The sequence below is a fragment of the Poecilia latipinna genome, unplaced genomic scaffold (assembly GCF_001443285.1).
Source record: "Poecilia latipinna isolate Pla-1442-1.1 unplaced genomic scaffold, P_latipinna-1.0 Scaffold2026, whole genome shotgun sequence".
NCBI lineage: Eukaryota > Metazoa > Chordata > Actinopteri > Cyprinodontiformes > Poeciliidae > Poecilia > Poecilia latipinna.
In genome coordinates this window covers 24074-46363 of record NW_015114642.1, presented here as the reverse complement: position 1 = coordinate 46363, position 22290 = coordinate 24074, and the positions used below count along the sequence as shown (strand labels likewise).

General features: G+C 38.5%; 1 protein-coding gene and 1 long non-coding RNA gene across 3 annotated transcripts; one reads left to right on the top strand and one right to left on the bottom strand.

The window, feature by feature from the left end:
- Positions 1–124: 124 nt before the first annotated feature.
- Positions 125–13391, bottom strand: tmprss4a (transmembrane serine protease 4a). Of its 2 annotated transcripts, none has more exons than XM_015016495.1 (13): positions 13301–13391; positions 4605–4668; positions 4129–4254; positions 3767–3919; positions 3540–3663; positions 3328–3447; positions 2764–2807; positions 2104–2260; positions 1818–1984; positions 1424–1519; positions 1185–1321; positions 904–1059; positions 125–817 (listed from the first exon to the last, which is right to left on the bottom strand). In XM_015016495.1, exons 2-13 carry the CDS (start codon positions 4609–4611, stop codon positions 806–808), a joined length of 1299 nt encoding a protein of 432 aa, XP_014871981.1. In that variant the 5' UTR covers positions 4612–4668; positions 13301–13391; the 3' UTR covers positions 125–805. The 2 variants fall into 2 exon arrangements, with proteins under 2 accessions (XP_014871981.1, XP_014871980.1); XM_015016494.1 differs by lacking the exon at positions 13301–13391 and adding an exon at positions 10516–11134.
- On the top strand, positions 10409–22053 carry LOC106935809 (uncharacterized). The gene is made up of 3 exons (XR_001421976.1): positions 10409–10419; positions 11211–11216; positions 21126–22053. It is a non-coding gene; the product is annotated as an uncharacterized LOC106935809 (long non-coding RNA).
- Positions 22054–22290: the final 237 nt, after the last annotated feature.

Here is a 22290-nt window from a genome sequence, read left to right as displayed (position 1 = left end):
CATTAAAATGTTTCCCAGTTAATCAAAAACATCTTAATAATAGGAATAAACTAATATTGAATGGTTAAATACTTTGTTGCAGTGGTTTGTTCACACGTGTGAAGCAGACGAGAACAAAATGAAAGACGTTAATTTCCCAGTTTTATTTGCACTTCAACACAACAGCCTCCAAGGTGAGAAAAAATTTATCATATTTACAGACTATTTACAAGTATATGTTAAAACCAAATAAATGTTAACAGCAACAACATTTAATTTACATGGAAAGGCAAAAAATTTTGACCTGCACTTTTAAAGAATCCATAACGTGACATGAGTCACTGTGATACAATGAAATGCTATTTTTTACAATTACATTACTAGGTGTTAAGTGGAGAGAAAGGTCACAAATCCAGCACCATAAAAGCATCCATTATTGCATAAAAACCCACGTCACTGCATCTGCTCTGACTGGCTTGTTTTGCCAAAAAGTGCTTCCAGATTAAAGACAGAAAAAATAAAAGCTACAATACTTTTTGAAACCTTAATTAGGCAACAGAAAGAAAAGAAAAAAAAACACGTTCCCTGAGGTAAATGCAGACATAATGGCACAATCTGCGAAAATGAATATGTCTGCATCCATACTTCTGTGGCACAGGCATAATGCAAGTGTTTCATTAACAGCAAATGTGCATATTCCGCTCTTCTCCCCCAAAAGTCCTCTTATTTCCATACAGCAGTGCTAAAACAAGAACTTTGAGCTTCACAGTCTGTCTCGGGTAAAAATACCTGAAATCCATGTAGTGGCTCCAGTCACAGTGGAACATCATGAGTTTTTCTGAAAAAAAAAAAAAATAAAAAGAAGAAAAAACTGATGTAATTGAAGCTTGCAAAAATGGAGCTTCCTTTGTTTGCGTGCAGTACCTCAATGACTGCATAGATCCAGCTGAGCATGTCATCCACGTTGCTGTAGACGCCAGGCCGGTTTTGCCGAGCGCAGCCTTCTCCCCAGCTCACCACTCCCACCAGATTCCACTGACTGGAGGAGGAAAGGTACACCAAGGGGCCTCCGCTGTCGCCCTGCAGTTTTAATCACAACACAAATGGCTCAGTATTAAAAAAAAAAAAAAACATTTGCAAGAACAGAACAGTAATGAATTGTCAAGAAACTCAATTTATGCATTTAAATTGACCCCCCCGACTACCTGGCAGGAATCCACGCCTCCCGTCAAGGTGCCAGCACAGATCATCCTTTGCGATAGTAAGGATCCATAAATACCGGAACATGTGTTTCGACTGATAATCTCGATATTGGCCTTTTGCAGTCTAGTTGCAGTTTTCCCTGAAAAGGTAAAACAAATCTGCTGTAGCGTTAGATTACCAAAGCAAAACTTTTTTGTTTGTTTGTTTGTTTTTCCTCCCTTGGTTCACGTAAGAGTCTCACCATTTTCTCTCAGCAATCCCCAGCCTGTGACAACCACAGGAGCCTTGTCAGGAACGGGGAGGTCTTTAGGTGGGAGACACACCGGCTTGCGTTTGTCTGAACATTAAGAAAGTTACAAAGGCGAGTTGAATTAGCTGCTTTTCAAACATGTACGATTACCATCACCAGAATGCGTAAGAATCTCTACAGAGAAGCTGTCAAAAAAAAAAAAAATTATCAGCTTTGTTGATTTAAATTTAAAATTACATTGCAGTTTAAAACACTGAACACTAGATGTCAGTAAAGGGCTCTTGATAAATGTTCAGAAATCTCTTAAAGGTCAGGTGACCTTTAAGAGATTTCTGAACATGTTCAGATTTTGCGTGTTTTTAGGTGTACAGCGTTAAAGTCTAACCTCCCACTGAGATCGGGCTGCTCAGCCTCATCATTGCCAAGTCGTAGTCGTTTCTATCTGCATCGTATTGATCATGGATTATGATCTTGTCCACAGAGGAGGTTCCAAATGCGGACATGAATGTCTCTCCTGACATCACTGTCCACCGGCTCACCTCTTTGTTATTGCTGCAGGGGCCCGAGAATAAAGTAGGGAGAAAGAGAGAGAGAGAGAGACAGGAGGAAGGGGGTTTAATATTTCATGGCAAACCAAAATCCACAAGAAAAACGGCTGTGATTTTACTAACGTGAAGCAGTGGGCGGCAGTGACAATCCAGCGTGCTGACACCAGTGAGCCTCCACACCTGTGCCCGCCATTATGCAGGCTGACTTGCCAGGGATAATCCTCTATATTGGCATCCACGCCACCAACGATGCGATCCACACTGTTCACCTGTCCACAATCTGACCAATACAGCAATTTTTAGGATAAACAGTTTTTAACGACAACACCCACTAGCAAATAATTTTTTGTCCTGCTCTCCAACAGTGCTTAATTTTACATCATAAGGTTGACAAATTATCACATAGTGATCACAAATGTTCATCTTGTAATACTTCGTATTATGTGTTTGATAAAGGTGCATATTAAAAGTATGTAACATATAGAGGAACAAGAGGGCAGTTTTATAGTATTAATACCAATGGATAAAATAACAGAGGCGTAGATGCAAGAAAAACAATATCTATAAAGATTGATGGCAGACGGGGCGATGTGAACTCTTAGTATCCTAGCAGCAGGAATGAACACAATGTGTTATGACTTTCTAGGGGTTGCTTAGGCCTGCATGTGTGAAACTTGTCACCTCTAATGCTCATCTCCACTGAAACCCATTTAATGTCATGAAAACCCTGGAAACAATGCAGTCACACGACGACACACTGGGTTTTCTAAAACCAGAACTCACCTGAGCACTTCAAAGAGACCACAGATCCAGTGCGGCACACGCTGCTGTTTGTACAAAAAAAGAAAGGGTGATAAGCCAAGAGCGGTGTATGCTAATGTAACCGAAAGCAACTTAAATGATGGACGTGTAGGAATAATCTTTCCCCTGCTTCTCTAACTTTAGCCCATGTTGAACTATGCCTCAGTTTTTGTTCCGTTTTGTCGGGGTAAAGCACCTGTTTGTTCAGTTTAGTAGAAAATGCTTTTGAGGAACAAAAACTGGACTTTTTTTTATGCGTTACAGTGCCTTACAGGAACAGAAACTTTGTAAAGAAAAGACAACAAGAGTCAAAAAGAAAAGTGGAGTGAAGGGAAGTTTTTGTACAGTAATAGCAGATTAATATTTATAGTATGTTAACTTTCGTTTGTTTTGTTTTTTAATAGGGAGATCTTTTGGCCTGCTCAGATGGCTTGAAACCTCAATTTGGCCATAAATCCTCCCTGCAAGTGCCACAAACAAACACGACTTTTTTCTTCCTTTTTAAAAAAAAAAAAAAAAACATGAGGAAAACTGTGTTGTTCTCACCGGTCAGTGGTTGCCTGATGTACTGGTGTGCTTCCACTCCCACTCCAGACTGCTGCGAATGGTCCAGTTTTTAAAGAATACTGCAAAGTGCTAACGTCGACACTTTTGCTTGTTGGGGATCTGTTCACGGAGAGTAAAGGAGAAAGGGGAGGCTCTGTGTAACCCAAGACCAAACAACCAGTTTCTTCAGTCGTACTACCGTTAAAACTCACTTTGTGTATCCTAGTTGTTTGCAAGCAGTCTCGGTGTGCTGTGCGGTCCAGTCGTCGTTGCAGACGGTTCTCCACGTTTTGCCATTGAACACTTGGAGGACACTAGCAGCGGAAATTAGACGCACTGAGAGGATGAAAAGGGGGGGAAAAAAAGTCACGATTTCGCTTCCAAGCTCTAGTTTTGCTTACAGGATAATATGTGAACGTGTCGGGTGTTTCTGTCGTACCTGGGAATGTGCTGTTTGCTTTGAATTCTGACGTACAATAAGCCTCATCCTCTGCATCATAGCAATCAGCGTGCCCATCACAGGATTTAGCGAGTGGGATGAACTTCGCCGAGCGTGTGCAGTAGTAGTAATGGGTTTCAATTAGCTTCTTAACTGGAGGGGAGAGGAGGCACATGTGAGAACGGTAGAGCAGAACATGGGTTAGAAATGTGTGACGTTAAATCCTGGAAATTATTATTCACATAGAAACATTTGTTCTGCTGAAGTGCAAAGGAAAGTCTCGTTTAAAATAGCAAACTCGTTTGCTATCCTCAAAAAACAACATTCATAACGTGTAATGTTATCGGGAATTGGGGACTTACTAAAATATCCTGCAATGACCAATATGGCCAAAATCACAACTGCCATCAGAATCCAGATTATTTTCTTTGTCCTTGACATCTTTGCTGCTTGAGGTTTTGAGTTCGCCATGGGTTTTTGTTGAGCATCTGCAAAAAAGCAAAGTAAATAAATTAATAAATCTGAATATCAAAGACAGAAAAATGAAATATAATCAAGAACAGTGATCTTCGACTCCAGTCATCCACTGCATACTGAGGAGGTCAATCAGCCATTTGATGCAGATGTGTTGGACCAGGGACACATCTAAACACCCCTGGACAACTGGCCATTGAGGACTGGAGCTGAAAGGGCCTGATCTAGGACTTGTAAAGGAGCCAGAAAAGGACCTCTTGACTGGGATTCAACAGTTTTTCCCTGCAGTTTCAAATGTTTTAGCTTCCTGAGCCCACATTTGATCTGTTACTGCAAAACAACCAGAGATGGACTCTTCACTTACTTGGCATATTTGGATTAAGTGGTATGTCGATATCCGCTGCTTCCTGAAAGGATGTCTGAGATGCCTGAGGACAGAAGACAACAGACATCATATGAGCAACAGGTGTCTGTGAAACCAGGGCCAGATTTCAGAGGACGTGTGGCCCGGTTTCAGTGCTCTACCTGTAAACGTTCTCTTTAAGCACGCAGTTTACGGCAGATTGAAATTACAGCTAAGCCCAAAATTATTCCCACATCTGCGAGATTCAGACTTTTAACAGTTTTTAATTCAGCTTAGACATTTGTTCCTAATAAAGACACAGGCAACCTGCAAAAGATAAGCCACTATACAACGGGTATCAAAAAAAACAAAAAAAAAAACACTACATTTGAATAAAAAGTGTTTATGACCTTTTTAATGGAAAATCCTTAATTAGAATTGGAACAATCAAAACCGTTTTGTAATTGTTGATTCATTTTTGCAAGTTTACATTGGTAAAATAAAAAAAATAAAAATCTAGCCGTTCATTTGAAAGGAGGTTTTCGATCCAAATAATATAAATATTCATGTTTGCATCTAGCAAAACAGCAGTCAGTGAAATGTGCAAAATATGTGAAGCCTGACTTTTATTACCACCAAGTTGCTTGGCTGTTATAATTTTCAAATAGTTGGTTATTTACTTAAAATACCCTTGCTGAAGTCTAGCCTTGGGTACAAAGCATGAAGTTTAACTTAGGAAAAATTATACTTAAAATTATAAAATTTAATTATAATTAAATTATATAAGAAAGGATGACTGAAAGCCTTTCTTCAAAAACTGTCAAGAACAGAAAAGAAAGCAAGACAGCTATGGTGTGTTTATAGGTGCAAAACCACGATACATGGAACATTTTTTTTTTTTTTTGCACAAAGATGAGTTGTCAAATTACCACAGTGTCATTTTCTGGTTTTCTATTAGATGCAATCAGATCAGTCCAACCTCACACTCAAAAGAACACTGCAGGTTCCGCAGTGCATGTGCTGCAAAGCAGAGCTGCAATATATATATATATATATATATATATACATTGCTCAAAAAAATAAAGGGAACACTCAAATAACACATCCTAGATCTCAATGGAAATCAAATTTATTAACCAATGGAGGCCTGGATTTGGAGCCACACACAAAATTAAAGTGAAATGTTCCCTTTATTTTATTTATATATATATATATATATATATATATATATATATGAAAAAAAAATCAACATTCAGTGAAAAATTGAAATCACCAAGAACTGCTTGGACGGATGCAATGCTTGGTTGGCTTGGATCAAAACGTCATGCATTCAAACTCTGCCTGCCGATATTTGAGCAGTAGAAAAAAGACGTTTACTCCCAACACCTGTTCAGACTTGGTTGCTGGGATACCAAAGCTCAGAGAGGGAGAGTCGTAATGACCGAAAAGAAACATCAGTAGAAAAAAACCAAAAAATGTGGACGTTATGATGTCATTTCAATGTTTACCAATGCGTTAATGTCTTACTCTACAAATGTCATCCAACCAAACTGCAAAGTCTATTAGCTGTGATGACTGAGCTGTTTGTCTGCAACACATTGTGGGAAAAAAAGGCGACACTGATGCAAATCGATGTCGAGCTGCATCTTCGACCACAGGAGCCACAGGATGAGGGCTTTTGGCACTTGATGTTTGTTGTTAAAAGGCATAGGTGGAGAACAGCAACACAATAGCATCGACCCTGCAAGTCTGTACATGGTGTACTCGACCAATTATGCAGATGTGCACCTGCTTAAACAAACCAAGCTGAGAATGTTTTTTTATTGTTAAAGATTGTCACAGTAAGTTGGCAAGAACAAAAGCTTAAGACTGGTAGATTTAGTGCCAAACCCTAATCCCCCCTAGGGATGTCATTTCAGATGTGTTTCTGCTCCAGCACACAAAACATGTTTGCAGTGACATAGAGGCCCGTACAGGTTAATATTTTATCGATTAATATTTTTAGTAAGCCACAGATCCAATTGTAGTTCTGGAGTTGCAGGTTGCAGACTTGTCGATGGGACATGGACCTGGGAACTCTTCTCTTGATCTCATTCAGTTTTTCTGGTTAAATGAAGTCAAAATGTTATAAAATCACCAACTATATTTTTGTCACAAATTAGACATGTTGACTAGAACCTGCACACTGTTCACCTTTTGAAATGTTTATCTTTCTGCATCTGACCACACACACGCACACACACACACACACACACACACACTTGTTCAGTGATTCTGATATTGTACCTAAATCAGTTTAAAACTAAATATGCAAATTACTGAAATGCATCTAAACAACCATTTACTGGACTGACACCTGGAAAGCTAAGGTAACATTTTAGCATTATTTGTATGGCAACCAATAGTTACCATACTATTACTATTAATGAATTGTTAATATCAAAATCCTTCAGCTGCTCTACTCAGCTATGAAAGTTCTGGCTGCAAAGATCTAGAGTCCAGGTTTTTTTTAGTAGAAAATTTCTACTAGAAATTATATACCCTAGAGCAGAAAAAATGCCCAACCTTTTTGGATGACACACCCATCTTTAGTTGTTTTATGAAAGCTAAATGGTAGCTTCGCTGACTGAGGTTTCAGCAAATCAAATATCGTATGAAGAAACAAAAACAAACTGTCATTAGATTAGCTGAACAAAGAAACCCTTTTGACTGGCTCCCAACATGAATACGTAGCTTCTGGATATGGTTTTTATCAGGTGAACAGTTACTGGGATGTGATAAGATCCCATCAACTGATCTTTAGCAGGAAGCAAGCAAATGATACATATATGTTAGATTTTAATGTCTTAGTTTTGATCTTCATGTAACTCTGAGAATGGAGACATTTTATGGGGGCAATTAAACAAACTATTAGGAGGTAAATGGAGTGAAATTTTATCTTCCCATTGGTGAAATTCTCCACTTTTTGCTCTCAAAAGTGGAAAACTTTGCTTTTCCGGTCATGCTTAGACTGTTGTAACCAATTAAGCTAAAATATTGCACCATTCTAGCCGGGCGGGTTTGACTGAAGGATAAAAAAAAAAAAAAAACTGTAATTAACCATAAGAAAGGCATTTATGTTATTCTAGATCTCTACAATGTTTGTAATGTTGGCGCTATAAATAACATGAGCCTTTATCCAATCTACAGTGTGTTGCCCAGCAACTATTGAGGTGCTTCTGAACATCTGTACAGCCCGATGCAAGATCTGTAGATGAGATCGATGAGCTCTGAAGGGAGTTTCAACAAGTTCGCTACAGCTGACTCCACAATCCAAGCCAAGTTTAGAGGCTGAAACAAACTTTACAGCTTCAGGGTTCTCAGTTCTTTCAATCTGAGGATTTCTTTTGACATGTCGATTTTCACCTTTGAACATCGCATGAGTTTCTGGACTCAGTCTGTCCTAGGTGTTCTGGTTTTATTTTTTTTTATTACATTGCAGATAAATTCTTCGCTGCCTGTCTTGAGACCAGGCAAAGATGCGTCTGCTTGCAGAATCACTGATACCCATCCACTGCCGTTCCCTAGCAAGCTTTTCACTGGCGGTAATGAAATTCCCGGTGCGTCACTTCCTCGGGCGGCCTGAAACTTTCTGAAAAGCAGCTCTGTCCTTGATGTTCTTAATTTGATAAATGGTTGAGTTGGGTGTGATCTTATTAGAAGTAGCATATTTGCATGTGAGGCCCTCTTTTATGCAAAGCACTGAATGAAGCCTGTGTCACCGTGGTGGTAACCATTGTTGGCCAAACAACAATGCTCTCCAGCACCACTCCCTTTTAAAGCAATCATTGCGTTTTTCAATTTGTTAAAAAAAAATACAGGAGTCGATTTCGAATGTAGTTATTCTTCAAATCGACTTAATTATTCATAACATGAGAACAATTCATGTTTTATCAGGCAGCATTAACTAATTTTAGTTTTTCTCTGACGGAGCCTTGAAGGTAGCACTATTGCACGATCGTTTGTCTTTCCTGTTTTTCCATATATGGATTCTATGTATAAAGAATCATGTAAAATATTTTGTGAATTTCTAAGATGTATACACACTTAGTCATGGCTTCACTCATCACGAAGATGTCCTACGGCTATCGCTTCTGAGAATTGGAAATTCATTTGAATCCAATTATATGTCGGTAAAGTTCAGAGCTCTGCAGCTGCACAAACCGACATACAATCCTGTTTAATCGATGTTGAGTGCTCCGTGTCTGTTGGGTGATAAGGAAGTGTCAACACTGAAAAGACAACAAAAGTCTAATGCACAAATAAAGTACAGCTCATTTTGAGCTCGTCTTAAAAACATGGAAGTAAGTTTGCGCTTACAAGTAAAATGATCGTAAAATATTATATTAGAAAAAGGGGAATTTAAAAGGAAAACAACAACTACTTCCACAAGTTTGCTGTTAGGAGATACTGTTAGGAGATTATGTTGCAGCAATCAAATACGAATTTATTTCAAGGCTGTTTCTCACAAAAAGGTAGAATTTGTTCTCTGGCAATCAACTTCTCAGAGTCTCATTAATCATTTTTAGCACATAATGTGCAAACAGATGATTTAAGGAACTATTCGCTTTGCCCCTTTTGACAGAGCCTTTAGACTGCAATCATATTTACAGCACAAAGACATTCGAAAGACCTGTCATTGACCTACATGTAGATTTGTTTGTTACAAGACGCAGAAAAAGCTCACTCAGATATACAGACAGAGAATGTTGCTGAACAGGTTTTTTGTACATTATATTCTGTCACAGCAGGTTTTGTTGATAAGACCCTTTGAGGCATTTTGCAGCAGAAATGGTCACGTGTATAAAGTGAAGACGACTTTATACACATCTCAAATATTTGTGTGAGGAATTTTCCAGTCAGAGTTATTTTATCGTACTTTTAATTCTCTTCTTTTTTACATTACAACCTTGTCAATTAGTTGTTTTTTTTTTGTTGTAATGCATCGAAGATGGCTGATTTCCTTAAAACATTGATGTTTAGGAACAAAAATAAAGTCTCGTTGTATTAGGAACTTCAATCTAGTTTTAGAAAAAAACATCATCAATAAATATCAATACATTCGAACAATGAAACACTTATCAAGAAATCAATGTCATGTTAAGAAACGTTGCGGGTGTACAGCCCAGAACAGTTTTCGGAAATAAGATTTTTCATCTCGATGAGTTTCTTTTCCTGGTTTCGATCAAACAAACAAACAAATTATAACAGGAAACTGGGTCACCAACACCTGAAAGTGTGCCATAAAGTCTGAGTATCGAGAATACGGAGGGGATGAAACTAGTCATGACAACCTGGGAAACCAGAAACATAGCTGTAGAACACTGGGAATTGAACAAACGATTTCTGAGAGCAGTGGGTTGTTTTTGTTCCCCGAAATTTCATGACACACTCGACACATTTTGTAAGGCAACATCTTAAAATAACACAACGACTGACAAGCCTGTCTGTGAGTCACACACAAATCTCTATTCTTTTTTTTAAGTCATATTAATCCAATAGATAGTTTAGTTAGAGTTTTTTGGGAAGCTATCCAGCTTTAACAAAAGCAAGTATAACTGGGTCATTTGAAAACCTTGGCAGTTCTCTATTAGATATATATATATATATATATATATATATATATTGCAGCCCTCAGCTCTCCATTCTCCTGCATAGCTTCTCAAATGGCCATTTTTCTCAGCTGAACACAGTAGTGTAGTGTAGTGTAGTTTTTACCCAACTACACTACAGAAACTTACTGATATGATTCAACCTAAGAAGTCACCACATTTAATTTTGCAGTGTTTTCAAGCTTGTTTCAGGGATGCGGTCAAATAGTCAGATCAATTACAACTGCTAGACGGCTGCCTTTAAAAAAAAACAAATGAACAGCCGTGTATGCTATACTCACCCCCATGATGAACTTGTCCTTTTCGGTAAATACCGTACCACTGGCCCTTTCCTCAGCAGCTGCTGTCCTCTATATTCTCCTTCTTCTGCCTTTTGTCACTTTTTTTTTTTTTTTTTCCTCCACTGGGTTTTAGCAGGAAAACCAGGAGCGGTCCTGAACTGGTCTCCCTACCCTAATCAATCTACACCTGCGTAACTGAATCTAGCTTGAAGGACGCCTGACCTCCACCTCCGTGATCCCAAAGCTGTGTTAAAACGTGCCGGTGTACGGAGCCGAGTGTTGTTGCTGCGCAGTTCAGAAAGGAGCTTCTTTCCTAATAGCCCGAGTTCTTCTGACAGAGCAAAACTAAATCCAGGTAACTCGACACTTTAACCGTCCCACCTGCGTTTCCACCGTGTCGTCCCTCCTCCTCTTAACTGACAACTTCAAAAAAACACCTCCAGCATTTTACTTTTAACGAGGTCTTATATTTTTACGTGTATTCTTTTCTTTGATGCTTATTAGTCAGGATTCTCTGAATTGACATAAACTATTATACATTTAAAAAGCAGCACGTTGCTTAAATGCAAAACATGTCTGCAACTGCACGCTGTTGCTTAGGCGTGGCCGCTTGCTTTGTTTTGACAGTAATACGCTCAGCTGGTATCAGTCAGTCACCCTGACTCACAGACCCGAGTCAGGTGAACTTTTGAGAGATGTTCGTAAACGACCGGGTAAATGTATTGTATGTGATGGTTATGTATAACTTTAAATTTATAACTTTAAGCTTGGGCTCACATTTATTTCTCTAACTGTGAGCCCTTTTTTTAATGAAGAAAATGTGTTAATTCTTGAATAAATGTAATATTTATTACTGTATACAGGTATATCTTTTTTTTAGAGCAGATTAACTAAAATAATTAATTGTTTTACTTATTTTTATTCATTTGTAGAGCACATGTAATAGCAACTTTATATTCTGTTTTTCTGATTATTTCCTAATTTTTATGAAACTCTTTTTATAGAAGTAGCTATTTAAGACTCTTACACCAGACTTATATTTCCATCCAAATAAACAAAACTGGCTACACTTAAGGATTCAAATCGAGAATCCCTGCTTAGTTTTTCAGTTTTAAACCTATTAAGTGGCCTAAAGAGCCACACATATCAGACTGCCAAGACTGAGTTCATAACAAACTGTTACACCGCTTTCAAAGAGTTTAATTGCCTTTCAGGGACACATGTCACATTTCTGGTCACTCTTTTATTTGAGTTAATCCAGTGAGAATATTATAGGAAAACAACCGCAGGCAACCGGATAGAGGGGGGAGGAATCTAGGTTGGACGTTTGAGAAGTGAGTGACCAGGACGGCAGAAGAGAATGAGCCTTTGTTGCAAACAGTAGCAGATAGTCTTTACTGATCTCAGATACTGGATACTCACTTCCAGTATTTCCTCACCTAGAAAACTTCCACCTCTCGCACCTGCTGACTCATAAATCATTCTCGTACAAGCAACCTCGGTGTGATCGTAGCTGTGAGCCTGCACTATGAAAGCCTGGATGAATACAGTTTTTGTAACTAAAACAAAAGTTCTTCCGGATATCTCTCAGAAATGAATCGCTTCTAGGCTGATTTACGTTTTTTAACAGCAAAGTTCACACTCGATCTCTGCAAAACAGCTTCTGTTAATCCAGTTGTTATTCTGTCACGCAGTTTCCACGATGCATCAGAGCTCCACCCCAGTGGAATGAGTGGTTCTGTTTTGATGTGTTTGCCTGAGTCCAGGAGATCAATATGCGACTTAGAGTTTAGATCAAATGACGTAGCATTTTGTTTGTCTGCCCCTGTCCGCTGTAGGGGACTCCAAGCAGGTCCTGCATGGTTCCACGCAGCTTTTCTCCATTTTGTGTGCATAAACTGGGGAACGATTAGTACAATTCCAAAGGCTCCCCCGACACGAAATAAATTGTTTTATTAATAATAAAAAATATATGTAGGAGTCCACAGCCACAATTAAATGAATGGTATCTTCACCTTGCCTTGTATTTGGCAGTAAAAGTTAAATGCTTCCACTCCTGGACCAAAAAGCAGACATCCATATTTACTGAAATCCCCCTGTGCGCGCGCGTGAAACGCGACTTTAGCGTAGCGGTCAGCAGAGGACAAGAACAACAGCGACAAAAACCATGCTGCCTAGGATAATAGTAAAATCAAGTTTTCAAAAGCAAGGCAAGAGAAAAAAGAAAAAGAGAGGTTGTATAGAGTCATATATATATATATGTATATATATATATATGTATATATATATATATACATATATATATATACATATATATATATATGTATATATATATATATATATATGTGTGTGTGTTCATACCTTATACTTGCCTCATCGGATTTATTTTTCAAATGGCATTCAGATTTATTTGTTAGCTTTTCATAACTATCAGATTTACATTCAAGGAGAACAAACAGTACCCTTTAAAACGAATTACAAAACACTCACTGAAGGTTATTTCCGTGTGAACAGTTTAGTCATTCTGATCAGAAAAGCAAATAAACAGTTAAAGTTTGACAGAAAGAGACCAAAGTTTGAGTTGTCAGACTCAAACCTGTCACAGTCCACATGCCATTCTTTCTGCTCTTCTCCATAATTATTCCATCATTGATGAAACACACGCAGACAATTAACTTTGCAATATCAAACCAAGTTTAGGTTTGAATTTGGAAATGAAGGAGGAAGCAATTTAAAACATCTTAGTAATTACCTTTACACAATCATCATTACAGTTTATGCTCACCTGCCACGGAAGATTTTTTTTTTTTTATTCTGTAGGTGCTGGTGGATATAGAATCCAAAAAGTATCAAGAAAATTGGACAGAGATCAATAGTTCCTGTTGGAGAATGTCTTTTCTTTTCCTCTGAGGACCTTCAAAACTGGCATTTATAGCTTCAACCAGCAACTACCCTCCAATGTTTCTTCATCCCACCACTCCGCCCTCCTCTTCCTGCAAAGCAAACACACACACTCTCTCTCTCTCTCTCTCTCTCTCTCTCACTACATCCTTGAACACACACAATCAGCCCTCTCAACCCTCCCTCTCCCCACTGCCAATGGAGGAGTTTTATCCTTTGTTTATGCACTTAGGCGTAAATTTTGTGAAACTTGATATTGGGCTTTAGACACCTTGTGGGAAGTGTGATTTGAAAAAAAAAAAAAATCTTATCTCCATGGTCAAGTATTGACCCATATGTCGTGTTTCCACAATGTAAACACTTTAAAAAAAAAAAAATAGGTCAAGCAAATTGCTTGACCTATTTTTTAAATTAAAGTTAGTTCCTCTTTGGATTCATTAAAACTCATTTTATGTTATTGTTTTATACAGGGATTTAGTTGTGGAGGTTTTACAAAAAGCCTTGGGACTGTTTTTCCTGTTCTAATCTTGTAAAGGGCGTGTCACGCCACTTCTTGCTGAATGGGTGGATTTACAGTATAAGAAAAGCTGTTAACCCCTGCTCAGAAATGTGAAATATGCTACTCACTATTTATCCAAAGACGGGTGAATCCAGCAATAACGATTCATGAATAATAGCAGAGGGATATGTGATATCTCATAGTGAAGCCTGGCAGCCTTATAAGCTAAAATTTCCCTAGTATTTGTGAAAAGGATCAGTTACATTTCCCTGTCATTTCCTTGTGGGGTTTTACTGGAAAAACTGGAAACTTGCTACCTTGAAATAAGATAAAGATTTTTTTTTTTCCTGTAAAACCCTCTACTTGTGCTTCCTGTAAGTGTGAACAAAAAGGCAGGGGTGATTTTCTTTACCCGTCTGTCTACAGCTGATAACGTGACAATAAGAGAAAGAAACTAGTTTTCAGAAATTTTATTAAAGTGAAGGTGACAATATTCATTTGACATAAATAGTTCAGTGGATATCAGAATACACTTTAAAACACTATTCACAGCTTTGGACAAAAACAAACAAACTGAAGAACAATGTTGTTTGTTGACGTGATACACGTATGTGAATAAGTAGATGCATTACAAAATCTGAACTAATATAATCTTTGACTTGTCGCATGATAGAAGGGAAATTCACTATGCAAAGCATGATGGACGGTGCATAACTCCATCCAGCTGGCCACACTTGCTATATTCAACGGAAATATCGACATTTGCACGCACTGCCTACATTTATATTTTGCAAATGAGTTTCACTTGCTAAACATGACATGATTAGTTTGAGAAGAAAATAAGAGCCAAATAAAGGAGATATGTTGAAGAGCACAATGTGCTTTTCCATACTGACAGTATTTTTGTTTTTTTACTTCAATAACACATTGAAACAGAGGAATGTGTTTTCTGTGGTTGCCACTGATCTAACTTTAGGGTATGGAGCCAGTAAGGTTTTTACATACTGATAAAGTCACATGATAAAAGGATAGGATAGAAGGTTTTTTCAATCAATGGAAAAATCTGAAGCCCGTCCATCATTTTGACAGATTACAATTCACACCCCTGACTACACTTGTTGCAGATGTGCAGACACTTCCAACTTTACGCACAGAGTTTGTAAAAATAAATCCATTATGAATATCGTCTCTGACATGGACACTGAATTAAATGTAGCCTACTGACTAAGAGCTGACAGCACATTATGGGCAGGACGCTTTGGAGGACGTCTGGTTCAAATGCCATGTTCTCTTTATGAGAATGTTGTGTCCATTTATTATTTAAATGGAGGAGTAGACGGTGTACCTTGTTAAAGAGAGTTAATTAGACCTTAAGTGCAGTGCGCTGCATGACTAAAATAAATCATCTCAGAAGATTTGCACTTGACTCATCCTGCGTTACAACAAGCGACAAAATGGAGCTGGAAGATGTTGAACAAAATCTGGGAGACGTTGCGCCGCTTACTCCAATGGTGTAAAATCAAAACGCAGTGAAATCCTAATAAAAATAATATGTCGGGTTTACGTAAGGCATGGGAGTCTGATCAAAGTTAATCAGTCGGGTTGCATCTGGCTCGGACACGATGCCTATGGACTCGGTCGGGTCGGGTTGGATTTGTTTTTGATCTAAACTTCAGTGCAGATTTTTCTTCCAGATGCGGGTCAGGAGGAAGTTGGCAGCGCTCATAATTTAAGTTTAATCACTTAGTTTCATTGTTGGCGAGATGCAGTTAATTGATTGTGTGATGGGATCTGAATTTTCTGTTCAATTTGTTGAACATGGATTAAACCGCATGGACGTTAAATGGAGGTAGCTCCATACTGAATGGCCCATGTCGATGTCTTTTAAAAATTGGCAGATAAAATATCAGGATGGAAAATTTTTAGTGCCGTCAATCAAAATGACGGAAAACAAAAAAGTCTAACATGACCTCTGTGCTGTACACCTGTCAGTGTGGGTCACCTTTTGCAGAGCCTGTACAAAGTGTTGAAATTGCTAAAGATGCAGTACTATGTAATATTGGCTTTTTTTGAGCTTTACATCGTGTCATAATATTGCTTATTCCCTCATTAAAAAAATACCTGTAGTGTTGCCTTCATTCTTTCATGCTCGTTACAGAAATCCTTTAACCTCCATGGCAACCATTCAGCTATGCAGAATGCCAGGTTGGACCGAGCGGTGTCTTCAAGGCGTAGCTGCTCCTTAGAGCTGCAATTCCCGAGCTCCCGCCTCTATCACAACTCCCCCACTCCTCTTCAGACTAGCCTGCAGTAATTGGCAAACACCTGGCGGAACGAGCTGCTTCTCAGTGCAACGTTGTAAAACTGTTGTTTTAAAAAGAGAAGTTTTTAAAGAGATCGAGGGCCAGTTTCAAGGTGTGACTAGGAAGTAAAGATTATTTTATCATATTTGATAGCATTTTTATAACAACTGTAGTTAACATAGCTACTTGATTGTGGTATAAAACTGCTCTATGTGCCTGGAAAACACATAATACTGTCTCATTAAAACTAAGGTTTACCGCTTGTCCTCAAGAACTCTCACTAGTTAGAGTATACGATTTCTCTGCAAATGGAAGTCATTGGTTCTCCTTTTCTTGTTAAATGAGTTATGTAGCGTGATAAGGCCTGCCAGCAGAAAACCATTTCCACATTCTTAGCTGCGCTCCAATGGCTTGATGCTCCACAAGGCGTGTTCCCATAAAACCTGTGGAACTAAAAATATTCAAGGTAACATCTGTCAATCAGACTTTTGCACAGGCACTGAGTAAAACAGACATTGTCATACCTGTGACTGAGTTGTCTGTCTTTTTCTTTCTACTGCTTTGGGAATAAAGGGAGTTGGGACATGTTTGTAGGCTTCCTCCTTCCTCCTCATCCATATCTGACTGATCTCAACTGATCTTCTCCAGAGGCCTCATGTACAACGGGGTGGTTATGAAAATGTGGTGCACACTCTTTTCCCCTCGGAGCTTCAGGTGCATCAATTAAAAAAAAAAATGACTGGAGATGTGTACAGCCTCACATCAACTTTATGACTGGCATGCTTTGGCAGACATTTCCAAACTGACACATAGATTGTATATTGGTATAATAATAATCTGGGGTCACAACTTTTTTTTTTTGTTGTCTGACTGATGGGGTCAAAAAAAAATCTAAATCCACTTTTGTCTGTCAGTTTTTAAAATAGTAACAATGACATATTTGATTATATTTATTTTCACTCAGTTTAATATTCAGTCCTGAACAGAGAATCCAAATTGTACTGTCGCACATCATTCAGATGAATACGTGCAACTTTTTCTCTGCAGTTACAAAAAAAAACCCCCACTGAACGTGGCCCCAAATGAGTACAACAATTCCACTTATGAACGATTCATCTGCCAGGGCCAGAACCCACAGACACAACTTCCTCCTGGTTTGCATGTGCCTGAATTGAGCACCCTGCTTTTTGTGTAATCAAATGTCTTTTGAACTTTTGCCTCAGACAGATGACGTGTCATGGCTGTTTTGATGTGGAGCTGGATCAATATACATTTTCAAATTTTCCTCTCAGAATTTGGAAAAGACACAGTTCAGTATGCGACATAAACATGCCCTATATGGGGGGAAAAATTGGAAGTCGGTTTATTTCTCTGATAAAAGTATTTAAGTCAAAGTACTTAAGCTTGCATGAGCAACATTTTATATTCTTATACAAGTCAGAGTAAGATAAAAAATGTTTTGCTTTATCCTCAGATGTGACATTTAGTGTTTTTGCAGTTGAGCCCATGATGTCAGAGACAGACTTACTCACCAAACTTAAATAACAGGAAACTCTCAACCACACGGTACAGATAGACGCTTTCTTGATGACTGACACGTGCTTTCAAACATGTTCAGACATATTCACACAATATGATGTGATATAGGACGATGTAGCCTAGCAGCTGTTACAGCCTTAATAAGTCATAAGAGAAAGTTATGGAGACAAACTTTCAAAATGAATCCCAAAACTTTCACTGCTTTCAGAACTATGTGTTAGCATAGGTAAAGTGAACAGGGGAGTTTGCTTAAATACCTTTTATTTTTAAGTTAAGTTAGAATTTGTGTAATATTGTTGAGGACATGACTTTGTAAGGTGAAATGGTTTGGGGGATAAACCTCAGAGGATTTCCTCTAACACAGATGGCTGCACTCCTGAACTTCACCAGTGCCTTGAAAAGCTTGTGAAACTTCAACTTTTTCTCATTTTGTCAACTCTAGCAAACCTCTGTGACCTTCACAAAACGGCTGTGAAGGTCGCGGCTGTTGTGGCCTTCGCATTTATATCGAGACTGAATGACACACACGTGTAGTTTAGTCCTTACTAGTGAGGTGGACTCTAAAGACAATTGGCTAATTACACATTTAATGAAGGCTGAATACAAATGCATACCAAAATGTTCAGATTTTTATTTGTAAAATAATTTAAACTTTGGGGGAGGGAAAGTTTTGGTTTCCCAAACTTTCCTTACAGCATTTTACAGCAATGCTGTAAAAAAAAAAAAAAATGGGGGGGGGGGGGGGGGGGGAATAGTCCCTTTTCGTATGCTTTGCTTCGTACATGGGGTCTGGACGATTGTTTGCTGGAGACGTGGACTCGGATGTTTTAAATTTTACCCAATCACTAAAGTTTCTCCTTGATATAATGCATCAGTTTGACGCTATGAAAAATTGCCTGCTCTGTAAACAACAATCCCCCCTGCGAAGAGAGAAATGCCAAGATGAGAAAACAAGATGGCTGTTGATGCTAATTAAATTCTTTGGAAGAGCAGCCAACACAAACTGAACAACATTGTTCACTTCCTCCTCTGTCCTTGCTAAAGCTACAGGCAGACTACAACTATAAAACGGCACAGAACATTGATCTCTTCCTGTCCGCTGATTGGCCCGGTTGAAATCCTACTGGAAAAATCCAAGTCAATGAGAGAAAGCCCAGATGAAGCACTGAAGGGAGATTATCATAGACTGGAGTTGATTAGGAAGGTAATGACTGAACTAAGCACTACTTAGAGTTGCTCTGTCATTAAAATCCGAGTAAGCTCTGATGAAATATGTGGTTGTAACACGACACCATGGGGAAAAGTTTGAGGTGTGTGCATGATTTTGCAAGGCATTGTATTACAACAACATTAATTTGCAGTGAAAACGAATGCCAGTTTATCTTGAAAATGCCACACTGTGTTAAGAATAATAAGATAAATCATCCATACAGTTATGTGTTTTGGATACAAGTGAATTTGGGACTTTTTTGCTTGAAGTCATTGCTTGGTGTACTTTTTAGTCAGTGTAAAAAGTACTAATGTTTCTTTCTGAGTCATGTGTATTTGTTTTGAATTTGGTTTCGCCATGAGAAGGAGCGACAATGTAGTTATCCTGTTAGAGTGCCACGTCATCTGTCAGAACAGGTGTTGACACCTACCTTCATGTATACGATTAAAGAGTACAGCTGTTTTCCTTGATGTTTCTGGTTTTGATTCACGTTTGGGGTTTCTTCAAAACAGGCGCAAAAAAAACCCCCAAAAAAGGCTTCCACCACAGTATCAGTGTACTCCAGAACAAGCTTTTATAAAAGCATAACAATGACAACAACAGGCCATTAGAATCACTTAAAAGTTTGCTAATGAAGGAAGGGTGAATCGTAGGCAGGACAAGCAAAGGAGATGGACCGGTTTGAAGGAATGTCTGGTATGGGGACATGACAAGAAGACGTAGGCAAAAGCAGAAAGAAAAGAGAGCTCTCCATTTTGGCTCTTTAGATCCAGGATGAAATGATCTCCTGAAAATCTGATGTCGAGTCAAAGAAGCGGGTGACAGAACTCGACTCCGGCAGGCAGGAAGAGGGGAAGAGAAGAAAGACACGGGGTAGCAGCGGTCATTGCGGCTTGACGGGCATGGGGAATAGTGGTAAGAATCCTGCTTTTAAGAAAGATTCAGTTCTGTATCATTAAGTCTTACAGCCAAGCGAGACATTCTGGCACCGCTGGGATTTTAAACAAACATTTAGCTTTACATTCATTGCAAGTTGTTGTTTTTTAAAATGTATTGCCTTTTTATGATGTTGGGGTGAGGGACTCGAAACCTAGTTTTTGTCTTTCCACAGAAGTTTTTCTCTCTTAATAAAGAAAGTATCCATTAATAACAAATATGTATAAACTGGTTATATTAAACCCAGGCGGTCTACTTCATCTTGTCAAAATTAACGCCAGTAATGAAAGACGTAAGATCTAAAACACTCAGCTACCACTCGTGCAGCATGTATTTTTTTACTTGTTTGTTTCTGACACGCTTCAGAGGATATCTGAAAGTTAACCAGTCTGAGGCCACCTGTGTTTGTGTTCACAGGAAGCAACGTGAACTCGGCAACGGTTGGGGTCCTGGTGGGATTTGGGATCCTGGCAATCCTCTTTACTATTGGCATCGTGCAATTCTGCTGCAAGCATAAATGCAAAAAGTTGAAAAAGTGCTGCAAGAAAAAAAGTAAGATAAAAACGAATACTTGCGCTACAGCATCTCGCACATCACACACCGCATACAAAATACAGCTAAAGACCACTTAAGCAACACCATTTAGCACATGATGCATGAAATGCAATACTTTAAGTTAAATCAACCTTGTAGGCATCTTTTTTTTCTGATAGAGCAATGCAACAGAATAAGGGGCTCGCAGTATTCTCGTCTCCCTGCTTTTTGCCACTTTCCAGAGTCGAATCAGAAAGGGAAAGTGGGTTTTGACTTATTTTTGGATCAATATTTAAATCCCCAAAACCAGCATGCAACTTTATACTCACGGAAGCAAAACAACTACAGTCATCCTTTGTTGCTGAAAACATTTTCCATTATGTTTCTTCCTTCTTTGCAGAGCCAACAGTGAAAGACAGAATGCTCACGTAAGTATATTCTTCTGCTCTGCCTTTCTTTCAAAGCCATATATGCAAGTTTTATTTCCTCATTTAAAATTGCTTTGCGGTTTTGCATCTCAACATTGCTGTGTTTCGACTTTACAGCAAAGTTGGCTTGAAAAAGTCGAAACCTCCCTTCACAATCAGCGGCTCCATAAAATAACAAGTCTGTGGCATCCGGAAAACTCCCGACACAATGGAAGGAGCCCACCTCATTTTTCACATCCATAAGCTGCATGAAGCTTAAGGATGCCGTTTGTGTAGTTAGACTTAAGATGTTATTTGATTGCACCTTAATTTTTGTACGTTGTTCTGCTTTGTACCTCCTGCATAGGTAACTTTGCATAACTGTGTTAAAGCTTCCTTTAATTCCTTTTTTTTTCTTGAAGCAAAAGTATTCCAGTTGCTAATTTAAAACCAACGCTGTCTCTTCTGATTGTAGAGCACACATAAAGCAATTAATCCATCTGTAAATAGATATTGTGGTGCAATTTAACTTAGCCAGTTTTGATTTGTGTCACTAGAAACCGACAGCATGAGTTGTCTCGTGATAAGTCAGTTATGCTCAGTCAGAGAAACTGAGAGGACAAGAGACAAGAGTTCACTGCTGATAGTGACTGTCTGAGGGAAAGGGAAGATTATCTCACCAACCCAGCCACAGGAACCAGGTACATCAGTTTTCTTATAAACTGCGGGTGACTTCCCTCCAAATTCACATGTCTACCGCCCATCTGAAACTTTCAGTGGTTAGTGGAACTACAATGTCTCACTGTTTTTCCTCTAATGAAACTAGAAGTTGTTTGCTAACGATTTTCTTTTCCTCAAAACGGTTTGCAGTGGGGTAACTTGATGTTGCCTATCGCGTTGAGTGAAAAAAACAATCATTTATGCTCTTGAGGTCTCAAAACATTACTCCAAAGGTTTTGAATAAGGCTAAAATATATGTTATTGTTCATTTCTGACATTTTATGTGTTGGCTTGAGTCCCTAATTCATAAAAGAGAAACCTACATGGTGATGGCTTCATACTAAAATGATTCTGAATCAGTGGTTTTGGTTGTATATAGCACATGCCTGATGTCTGTATAAAAATTGAATGGAATATTTGAGTGATTTATTGTTGAAGGTTTGTCAATCTTATTACATCAGCTGAAAACAATAAAAAGGCTCTCAAAAACAGATTTTTTAAAAATCAAGCAATTAGTTCAACAATGTATAAAAAGAAGACGTTACAATTGAAAGAGGAACTTGCAGACAATTATTTTGCCAACCCAAAGCTTTACACACCATTCCTTGGGATTTGGCAGAATTGCCTTTAAAACTATTTTCCTTTGGTCATCCTTCAAGAAACGTTTGACAAAAGCTTGCTCATATCTTATATTCCCAGACCCAGGTATAAATTAAACTCAGCTTT

Excerpts from the sequence above, each read along its gene's own strand:
- tmprss4a (XM_015016494.1), bottom strand. Across the intron at positions 3,920-4,128 it reads GGTCATTGCAGGATATTTTA|TTAAGAAGCTAATTGAAACC; the intron begins GTAAGTCCCCAA and ends TCTCCCCTCCAG. Across the intron at positions 2,261-2,763 it reads GGTCTCTTTGAAGTGCTCAG|ATTGTGGACAGGTGAACAGT; the intron begins GTGAGTTCTGGT and ends TGTATTGGTCAG.